At 44.0% G+C, this 11,436-nt stretch overlaps 1 protein-coding gene across 1 annotated transcript; it reads right to left on the bottom strand.

Moving 5' to 3' along the window:
- GNG10 (G protein subunit gamma 10) lies at positions 1-6,192 on the bottom strand. The gene is made up of 3 exons (XM_039567296.1): positions 6,019-6,192; positions 2,659-2,790; positions 1-896 (listed from the first exon to the last, which is right to left on the bottom strand). The coding sequence occupies exons 1-2, from the start codon at positions 6,097-6,099 to the stop codon at positions 2,665-2,667; spliced, it is 207 nt and encodes a 68-aa protein (XP_039423230.1). The 5' UTR covers positions 6,100-6,192; the 3' UTR covers positions 1-896; positions 2,659-2,664.
- Between the last annotated feature and the right edge of the window lie 5,244 nt (positions 6,193-11,436).

Genomic DNA, 11,436 nt, shown 5'->3' with positions numbered 1-11,436 from the left:
TTCAAAGCCAAGAGGGATAGGAATTTTATTTCTCAACTTCTAAAAGATTAATACAAACAATAGAAAGTAGACAAAATTAAAAACCTCTAAAAAAAGTTGTTCTTGTAAAAGTGCTCTATAAAAAAAGTGAAGGCAAATGACCAAACACATTTTAGTAAATTCTGTGTATTGCAAACTGTGACAATGATGCATGCAATTATCTTTGGGTGTTCACAGATTCTTAGTGTCTGTTTGGTAACATTTTAAATACATTAAGAAAATTCCACCACAGCAGTACTGTTAAAAATACAAAGTAGAAGAAGGCTTACAGATCAGAAGTATTGCAAGAAACATGCTTTAGGAATCAACTCTGCTACATACTGTGTTCAGCAGTTAATAAAATGTGTCACTTATGCACTGAGATGCACTTGAAAAAGAAATAAAGTTGGTTCCAGGTTTGCTAAAGAAAGCAAAATGTCCCCTGAGGACATTACTCTAGCAGTCAAAGCATTTAGCTTTATACTTTAAATATTCACTTTTGGGTTGTTTTATTTTGGAAAAAAAAAAATCCCCATGAATAGTTTTTGCTATTATTCCGGTGTTATGGTTTATCAAGATCAGAGTAAGTAATTTGGTTAAAAATTCACGTTTTTAATTTCTAAAATGTAAACTTCTCAAGTAATATTTGTATAGTTAGCATAGTGTAGTAAAAGTGGTGATGGTTAAGAAAAGAGAAAGAGTTACATTAAAAAACTTCAAGAACATTACTAAAAGACAGTGGAATATGGATACACAAGAACACACAGACAAATATCTAGGATGCTGTTTTAGCCACATAAAAGACAGAGACTTTTCTTGTGAAGGAAAGGCAGTTGTTATTCATGTCATGCTTGAAGGTAATTCTCCAATGACCTTCCCTATAAGAGGAAAAAAAAAAGTTTATTAAATGCCATCTTCTTAAGCTGATACATTTCTCTTACAAATCACAACAGAAAAGCTCCTTTGCACTGAGAAAAACCAAAAAATTACTTTCCTTTGCTGGATGTTGGTATCCTCGTAATATCATAAAATTTTTAACTGGCTTTTTTACTTTGCTCTGATTTTCTTATGATCCTAAGGTAACACAAGAATAATAAACTAAATATTTGATTTATCAGCAAAAAACCACTAAGTGACATCCTGGGCTGAGCTATGCATTTCTAAAAGAATCATAAATTAATCATCAAGCTCTTTTGAGAAAATATTTTGTAGTGTATCTGTATGATGTGATCACCTCAGAATAGGTAGACACACACACAGACACAGACCCGTAAAAAAAGAAAAAGTAGAAAGGCTGCTTAAATAACAGAAGAACATATGCAATGGTCATTAAAAATTTTATCTTAGTTGCATGAAGAATTACAGATAGCACCCAAATTAAGAAAATCTGCTTTTGCTTCACCCTCAACAAGTTTTTCCAGAAGAGCATCTCATGTTCAGTTGCTCCCTTTCTTTCAGGTTCAAAAGAGGTTCAATCCTGTTTTGTTAAACCTATGTAGCAACAATCAAAGCCATGCTATTGATGAGGCAAAAGCTCAAGTGCAAGCTCAGGAACAGCTGGCAGCAGCAAGGGGAAGATTTTACAAGTACTTTAGGTTTTAGCTTAAATTCTGCCCTTAGAGAAAACATTGATTTTTTTCTTTAATAGCACTCTCATCAAAAGAACAGACTTCAGTGTTTCTTCCTCTCTGCAGATTTTTCAGCTCTTCAGCAGGAACTATTTTTATTTTATCTTTTAAGGAGGAGTAACCCCTTCTGAATATCCTACTTCCACATTTGTTTGTCAAGCAAAAGACGTAGACTTTACAAGTTATGGTGTTGTTATACCCAAAGCTACTAGCATGCATGGCCTTTCTTTCTCCTGCTGCAATCATTGATAATCTTTGTGACAAATGGGAGAAGCCAGACTGGGAATCATGGAACTGGATCCCAAAGATTTGTACATGTTGGACGGTCACCCACCCACCTACTCTATAGGTGTTACATAGGTAAAGGCAATGCAGAGCACTAAGGCAGAGTTCAGGGAGTAGCTCATCCTTTAGCCCTGTGCTGAAAAAGGTTACAAAGGATGTGATGACAGATTGCCTCAGCTCCTTTCTGCTTCCACTGGTTTTGCTGCTGTACCAACAGTAAGCACGGGAAGAGCCTAAGGACAGACACAGCGAAATGAACTGCAATATGACATTAAAGACAAAAATGTATTTTAACATGATTCTTGCTTAACCTGTGAGCTAGTCATCAGAACATATAAAATTGCCACAGCTTGGCCTTACCTCTCCAAGCTGGGTATGTGACTGTCTACTGTCTGGCTGTGTCAAACATAGCTGTGTGTCTTAGACAATTTTAATTAGTTTGGATGCTACTAATAACCTTACTGCTGATCAAACACAAAAACACAACCCCTGAACAAAGAAAAAACAACTTATAAACAAAACAACTCTAGAAAGAGCTGTAGAAAAGAGACATGCTTCAACTGCCACACCTAAAAAACCCAGAAAACAGTCTGCAGAGCCAACAGGGAAATGATGAACACTCAAGCAAGAACTCAACACTTAAAGAACTATCACCATGTGTCTTTGTCCCTCCAAGGGCTTGAGTTTCAAATCAGAGTGGTTGTCATGGCATCTATGACTTTATTACCTGATTTCAGAGCAGAGCACAGGATCGGGGTTCTCGGAAGGGATTGCTCCCTGCAGGAACCCCAACAAGCAAGGCATCTTTGCAGGCATTTTGCATACAGTACTGCTGGAGTTCTGCAGCTGCCTGAGAGACCTGAAAAGGAAAAACAAATCCAGAGAGGAAACTAATTCATTCACAAGCATCTATTAAGCATTTCCTCTTGAAGAGCTATTATCAAACAGAGCTGGAGTGCAGCCAAATCACCTCTTGGATTCTAAAACACCAAGTAAATTAGCACAGAAGCACAATTTACAAAGCTCTGATGAAGCACCCATGAAATACTATGCCAGTGATAAGCCAGAATAGTGCAGAGGACTGAGGTGCAAGTGTGATGCAATTTCTCCTCGTTAAAATGCTCAGAGCCATCATCATTTTCCAGTATACTGTAGTGTTTTCAGGTTTATATTTGAACTCTTCTATCCTCTGATAATTTTTTTAAAGGATTTTCATTCCAAACTTCTAAACAACACAGAGTATAACAAGGAATGAAAGCAAAAAGATGAGGATGAACAGCTTTTGAAGTCCAAATTGTCATCTTCCGCCAGCAGTGAAGTGAGAACTTCAAATCCACACTCTGGCCCCCCAAAAGGAGAGTTCAGAGCTGCAGAACAAGCCCAGGATCCCAAAGGTAAAATGTCTTCAGCACTGAACTCCCCTGCTCTCCTTGTGGATGGCAAGTCAGTCATGTGCCTACATTTTTGAAGGAAAATGTAGAGGAATTCCCAGCTTCCCAGACACACATTAGGAACACCTCAGTGAACTGTTAAAACCCATGCTGTCTGATACATATTTTATAAAAGAAAATACTAAACATATTGATGGAACTAAAAGTTCCTCTCTGACCTCACCTCTGCCTTTGTTACAGGACTCCTGAAACACTGGTTTTTCTTCCTACACAGCTCTGCAGTGTTGCCAAAACAACAGCCAGAAGTACCATTCAAACTTCCCAGCCTCCTGTCTGAAGCAACCACCCTGGAACCCCAGAGGAATTTTGGTTCAGGGCCATCCCATAGAAAACTATCTGGAAACACATGGGAAATCTGGCCTAGCACACACTTTTGTTTGCTATTTTGCTGCTCTCCTCTTCACTGTCTTCCAGCTCTCCTCCAGGCTCTCCTCCAGGACACTCATCCTGATAACTGCCTCAATTTACCGAGCAGTTGTCAGCACTTCAGGGAGTTGTTACGAGAAGCTTTTTCCCTCAGCCTCCCAGGTTCTCTTGAGCATAGTACAGGGAGAAGTATCAGCAGCAAGGATTCCTGCTAAGGCAGCAGGTTTCGTCAGTCCTTCCTTACCTGAGGAGAAGCCATTTCTGGAGGCTGCAGAGTTGTCCTGCCCTACCCAGTCCCTTGGACCCCCTGCAGCATTAGCACCCTTGCCTCAACTGCAGTGCCTGCCCCTTGTGGTGCCCAGCTGTGCACCACATGGCTATCAGGCAGAGATGCCACTAGCCAACACTGGTCAGGCCAAAGCCATGTGGAGCTTTTTCCTTGAAGGGTTAGCAGTTCCTACAGCATCTCTTTGCACTTTGCTGCCAAACTCCCCCCACACATACTGAGCTATGTATATCCTGGTATATCCTCAAAAGATACAAACCAGAACTGCCTACTCTTAGTCTTACCTATGCCCTATAACTTTCTTATTTTCTCCTGTTCACACAGAAATTTTCTGCAGTATTGCATCACGTGACAAACACGCTCCCTTCAGCAGCCTCCTGCATGCAAGATGTGTATGGGTACTTCTTTCCTACTCAGTTTCCTCTTTCTGAAAATATTGTTCCTGTCTGCTTTTTTAGCCAGCAGGGTAAACAAAATCACCACTGGAACTTGGCAGTATGGAATGTATTTTTAAAAATCCTTTCATAACCAGCTTCCGTCTGGAAACACATTGTCTATTCAAAGTAGATGAAACAATGTTTTCTCCTATTTCAGTGCTTGCTAAAACTGAACCGAGTGGTTTTTCATCTGCTGAATATATTTCACGTTGTTTTTATACTGTATGTAGAGAAACACAGATGACACCATTTATTTTTAATCGTGTGTCATTTCAAAGTCATGAACAGGCTCCTAGAACAGCAGAACTGGAACGAGACTGCTGTGCACAATGCTGCAAGAAAAATGAGACTGAGGTCCATCAAGGACAAGCCTCCCTGGAATACAAGCAAACTCATGAAAAATAGGCAGCCTTGGGAAGTCCAGCTCCAGAACATGTTACTGCCACAAAGTAACACCTGTAAACTACAAACTATGTCTCTTATAGCCACTACCCATCTACAAAAAAAACAGTGGGGAGGATGTATCTGCCTCAAAAAGAGCAGGAACAGAGATCCAGGCACCAACAATAACTGCTGGGCAACCATTTCAGTGTTTGACAGTACCCCTCTTGCCACAAGAGTCTGTATTTCTACTCTGAAACAGTCTGTTTTTCACATATTCCCACACCTCACTGCAGTGATAAACACAGTCGCTTCTAGTGAATAAAGCATCTGCTGATTCAGTTTTGCTAATAAAATGTAGTAACATCAGCAAATTGATTAGGATGATATCCAAAAGCTGTAGTGGTTTCACCACAATGAGCACGTCAAATTTTCACCCGCCCAGGCCAGGACTAAATAATTTTGAATTATTTTAAAATAATTTAGCTAAGTTCCTGCAGCTCAATGTGTTGGCACAGTCGTTCAGACTGAGGAAGCTCGTCTTTTGTGACTGGCCAGAGAAAAATGGCGAATGCAAGGAGGGAGACAAGGAAAGTGCAAGATAGAAACTAATTTGACCTCCATCACTTCACAGACTATGCTGGACTTTGTGCGTGGTGATGGACCCCCCACATCTGCTGGAAACCAAGAGCTGTCTCGGTCAGGTCACCAAACCTGAGGAGCTGGCAGATGACAGGACTGCCTCATCATGATGCCTTTGTCTGGAAATGTGCAAGCAGGAGAAGGTTCATGCATGCGTAGCAAATCGCCTGCCTTCCCCAAGTGTGCCAGCGGGTACCACCCCGCACCGCCTCCCCCTGCAGATCCTGCCAGCGCTCCGAAGCGGGGAGGAGCAGGGCTGGCTCCGCTGCGAGGAACTACCCCCGATTATCTGCTTGCGGGTGCAGAACTACCTAGGAGCTGCTGTATTATTTATCACGGCTCCTTCCACCAGGGAACGGCACTCGCTCCATCGCTCCCGCGGGCCCGGGGCTCGGCGCCCGCCGGGCACAGGCACCCCTCACCCCCTTCCTTCCCCGGGCGGGCGGCGCGGATCAGCGCGGAGGGAAATGCAGGAGCGGCTCCTCTCCCCACCCCGCTCCCGGGGGCCCCGCGCCCCGGCTCACCTTGATCCTCTCCACGGCCGCCTCCAGTTTCAGCTGCTCCACCAGCCTCTGCATGGTGCTCAGGCTACCGCCCGACGACATACCGAAGCCGCGGAGAAGACCGAGAGGATGAAGCGGGCGGGCAGGCAGCGCGGCTCGGCCGGGCTGGGCTGGGCTGGGCTGGGCTGGGCTCGGCTGCCTCCACCCCGGGGAGGGGCCGGGGCCGCTCCGCCCTCAGCCCCCGCGGCACCGCCCGGCGCTCGGCCGGAACCCCCTGCGCGCTGGGTTTGAGGGCTCGAGCTTCTTTGGGGGGCAGGAAACCTGCTGGTTCAAGCACGGGCGGAAAAAATAGAAGGGAAGAAAAGGAAACAAAAAAATAAAGTGGGGAGCGGGGGGAGGAGGGGAGGAAACGGGGGAGGGGGGGAGAGGGAGGAAAAAAGGGAGGAAGAAAAAAAGGAAAAAAGAAAAGAGGAAAAAGAGGGAAAACGGGGAAAAGGAGAGACAAAGAAAAAAAGGAGGGAAAGGGAGAAAATAAGTGGGGAAAAAAGAGGGGGGAAGACGAGAGGAGAAAGGGAATTCACAGAATCATAGAACAGTTTGGACCTGAAGGGACTAACCCCACCACTTTGGGCAGGGATAACACATGCTACATCAGGTTGCGCAGAGCCCCATCCAGCTTGGTCTTGAACACTGACAGAGATGGACTTCTAAACATGTCTTCTGCCCACAGGCAGCTTTTAGGTTCCAAATGCCTGGCAACTACTGCCAGTGTTGACGCATCTCCCCTCTCCCCACCCAGCACTGTTCACCACCATTTCAGCAGTGACCATAAATAAGTCCTCTCACTTTTTGGCAGGGGTTTGCCAGCTATTAGTTTGCCGGCTTGTTAAAAAGCTGGTGGGATGAACCTTATAGCCTCAAATGGTTGCTCTGAACATATGACAGGACAGCCAGGAGTTCAGGTCCAGCCAGAATGGTTTTGTGGAAGACAAGTCCTGTCTGACCAACCCGATGTCCTTCTATAGCAAGGTGACACCAAGAGAGTGAGGAAAAGGCTGTGGATGTTGTCTTCAGCAAAGCCTTTTACATCATCTCCCACAGCATTCTCTTGGAGAAACTGTCAGCTCATGGTGTTTATGAAGGAGTTCTTTGCTGGGTAAAGAACTGGCTGGGTGGCTGGGGCCAAAAAGTTGTGGTGAATGGAGTTAAATCCAGGAGGTAGCTGGTCACTAGTGGTGTTCCCCAGGAGTCAGTATTTGGGCCAGCCCTGTTTAATGTCTTCACCAACTACCTGGATGAGAGGATAAAGTCTACACTCAGCAAGTTCACCGATGACACCAAGCTGAATGGGAGTGTTGACCTGCGGGAGGGCAGGAAGGCTCTGTAGAGGGATCAGGACAGGCTGAATTGATGGACTGAGGCCAATTGCATGAGGTTACACAAGGCCAAATGCTGAGTGCTGCCCTTGGGTCACAACACCCCAGGCAGTGCTGTAGGTTGGGACAGAGTGGCTGGAAGGCTGCCTGGCAGAAGAGGACCTGGGTCTGCTGGTCAACAGCAGCTGAACATGGCCTAGCATGTGCCCAGGTGGCCAAGAAGGACAGTGGCATCCTGGTCTGTATCACCAGTAGTGTGGCAGCAGGACCAGGGCAGTGACTGTCCCTCTTTACTTGGCACTGGTGAGACCACACCTCGTGTCATGTGCCCAGTTCTGGGCCCCTCACAACAAGAAAAACATTGAGGTGCTGGTGTTGCCAAATTTTTGGAACTCGGACATTTTAGTTATACAAACAAAGGGTCAGGTTTAGAAAGAAGACATTGTTTATCGTGTAGAGATGCAAGGTGTAAGTTTTCCTACAAATCAAGCACACCAAGGAGTAAATACTGAGAGAATTTATACCCAAAAGTTTACATAAACCCACCTATATAATACCTGGTTACTGCCTACCTCATGCATAGTCATTTAGTTTTTGCAGCCTTATGACATGTCACTGTGCCTGCATGGGCCTCTTTGGGGGTCTCTAGTGGTTGCTTTCCATCATCTGGGGAGGTGTCCTCTACAGAGCCTCGAATAAAGTTCAGGTCAGGTCGAGAAGAACCCAAGGCTGAGTGCCAAAGAAGATGTGATCTGCAGCTCCAATTTAAACAATTGCCAAGCAGGACATAAAATACAAAAGCTTTCTGTAAACTTCAAGCAACACCTGTTTAACCCACCTGACAACATCTATTTGTGTCAGTGATTGAGGCCCAGACCCAGACCGGCAGGGAATCTGAGTCGTTTATTCCAAGGAATGAGCTGGTTTTATACACTTTTCCAAGGCACAGTATTTCCTTATACGGCAATCCTCACTATGTGACCTATCCCGTGTTGCCACATCAGCAACACACTTTCCAAATGTCCTTCTATGGGGTGACCACTCGCTGTTCACCCGTCCGTCAGCTCCCGGCGGGCTCCTCTCTGTAGGGCTCTGCCCTGTGACACCTCCTGCCCCCAGGGTCTGGTGGAGACAAGCCTCTCTCTGGGCTGCCATGTGCCTCTGCGGCATGTCTCACAGCATACAGCTCAATTCTATCTTATCTCTTCCCACAATTTGTATTGAAAGGAGGGATTAAAGGTGAGAATGATACCATCAGCTTTCATCTGCTACAGAGATCAAAGGAAGGGACAGAATTCTCATTCTGCTTAAAGACATCACTGGAGCATGTCCAGAAAAAGGCAAGAAAGCTGGTGAAGAGTCAGGAGCAGAAGTCCTGTGAGAAGAGGCTGAGGGATCTGGGATTGTTTAGCCTGGAGAAAAGGAGGCTCAAGGAGACCTTATCACTCTCTACAACTGCCTGAAAGGAGGTTGTAGCCAGGTCAGCCTTCTTCTCCCAGGTAACAAGTGACAGGACAAGAAGTGGCCTGAGGGTGCACCAGAAGTTTAGATTAGATAGTAGGAAAAATTTCTTCCTTGAAAGCATTGTATAGCATTGGAACAGTCTGTCCAGAGAAGTGGTAGAGTCACCATTTCTGTGAGTGTCCAAAAAGCATGTGGATATGACACCTGAGGACACGGTTCAGTGGTGAACATGGTAGTGGTGCTGCATTTATGGTTGGACTAGATAGTCTTAATGGTCTTTTCCAACTTTAATGATTCTACAATTCTGTAGGGACAACCAGGCATGCACATGCTTGTGCCTTAATCAGAGCCTCAGCATGGTCATAGAAAAGACACACTGAATCTTCTCCAAGATCCTAGTACCTTGCAACCTTTTTCTCCATAATGATCTCACCACTACCCAGTACTGACATTTCTCTCTCAAGTCAATTCAACCTACACTGGCTATACTAGGCATAGTATTGTAACTCTCAGAAGTCTCAGAAAATTTATGCCCAGAAGACAGATGTAATTTAGAACTACAATGACAGTCCAGAAATGCCTAGTAGCCTCTGATAATGAGGTGTCACTGCAGCACTGACAGTTTTCTAAAGACACCTGAGTTTTTTCGGTCCTTTGTCAGAGAAATGTGACTGCAGTGTTGCTGCCCAGCAAATTTTTGCTGCATTCAATGAATTTATGTCTGCATCTGATTATTTTCAAAGGGGTGACATGTCTAGAGAAGATGGGACTCCAAGCTGAGCCACCAAAATGGGTCATTTCAAGCAGGCTGTAGGATACGTCTGACTTCTCCATCCACTTGGTATCAGGCCACAAGTGTTACAGGGACAAAACATCATTGCCACTGAAAGATACAGCTCTGTCCTCTGCCAGAACTGTACCTCCATTTCCACTGTAGTATCAGATCAGGAAATTAATCTTGATTACAAGGAAGGTAGACAACAAGGGAAAACAGATCCATGTTTTGACTTCATATTTGCACAACCCAAATACTTGGCTTGGGAAAGGAGAGAGCAAAATGAGGCAGAAGGTCAAGAGCAGCACAGCTGTCAGCCTGTGAAACTGCACACACAGGTTTAGATCCTCTCGTATACAATTACCTTGTTCATTTCCAGATATAACTGTCTTTTCTAATAATCAGCACCACTGTATTTGTGCTTACCTTCATTCTCTGTTTCTACCACAGCAACTTTATCTTTTCTCTTCCACTCTTTCAGGAGACTGTGTTTTGGGGGATGAAGCAGCAATACACCAAAGCTGTGGTCTCTCAGTTCGCCAGCATCTTTGCAGTGTCCCTAATATTACTTCATGAAAGCAAGCACAGCCTTTTCTGCATACCTTCTTTAACAATTCTTAGATTTTAATTGATTATTAGATACAAAGTGAATTAAGTTCATTGCTACTCTACATTCAGCAGATGAAGGAACAATCTAGCAGTTCCTCTTCAATTTTGCTACTCTGTACAGAGATTCAGCATGGTATTTCTATCATGCTGCCCTGGCTTCAGCTGGGATACAGTTCTCAGTAGCTGTTACAGTGCTGTGTTTTGGATTCAGAATGAAAATGGTGTTGATAACACATTGATGTTTGTGTTTTTGCTAAGTCGTGTTTATCCAAAGTCAAGGACTTTTTTTTCCCTGCATGTCTCATGCTCTCCCAAACTGGGAGGGAGCGTAGCAGGGACAGGTGACCGCAACTGACCAACGGGATATTCCATAAAATATGGGATACCATAGAATGTCATGCCCAGAACATAAACCAGGGAGAGTTACGAAACTGGGTTCAAGAAGGGAAGTCTGGAATCAGTCAGTGGGTGGTGAACAATTGCATTGTGCATCACTTGCTTTTTTCCCTTTTTGTTATCATTGTTATTATTATTTCCTATTATTATTGTATTTTACTTGATTTTCAATTATTAAACTGTTATTATCTCAACATAAAAATTTTACTTCGGCTGTCCTTCTCACTACTCTAAACTATCCAGCTTTTGGGCAGATCTCTGGGTAACGTTCTCTATTATTTATCTGACCTTAAGGAAGACTTGAACCATTTGCAACAACATGCTGGCTCCTAGCAAAAAGACTGGTTGGGTTTCAAAGATAGTCAAAGGATATTCAAAATCTTAAAAATTCTTGAGTACCATAATCAGCCTGGAGGACAAGGAAGGAAAAAAGGAGAGGGAGAAAATAGTAGGAAGGTGTCTTCCCCCATAGGTTATTTCTCTGAGGAGAAAAATAGAAAGATTATTAATCATTCACAGAAAAGAACTCCCAAGGCACAGAGGTGCCTGCAGTGCTGAATACATACACCTGATTGGTGTCCCAGCCAGTGACACTGTCATATTATAGTCCCATCCTACAAAATACACCACAGAGAACAACTACTGCAAGTAAAGTATCACTGGTACAGTACTGACAAAATGCCACAAATATGAGAGCAAATGCTCCTTCCCAGATTGTTTTTTTTTGGTGTATCTTCTCACTGACACAGCATGTGACAAGGAGGAAAAAATTAGTCCTTGACTTCAGATTAGCACAATTTAGCAAAAATGCAAACATCG

The sequence above is a fragment of the Corvus cornix genome, chromosome Z, assembly GCF_000738735.6.
Source record: "Corvus cornix cornix isolate S_Up_H32 chromosome Z, ASM73873v5, whole genome shotgun sequence".
Lineage (NCBI taxonomy): Eukaryota > Metazoa > Chordata > Aves > Passeriformes > Corvidae > Corvus > Corvus cornix.
This window is presented reverse-complemented; position numbering and strand designations above follow the sequence as displayed.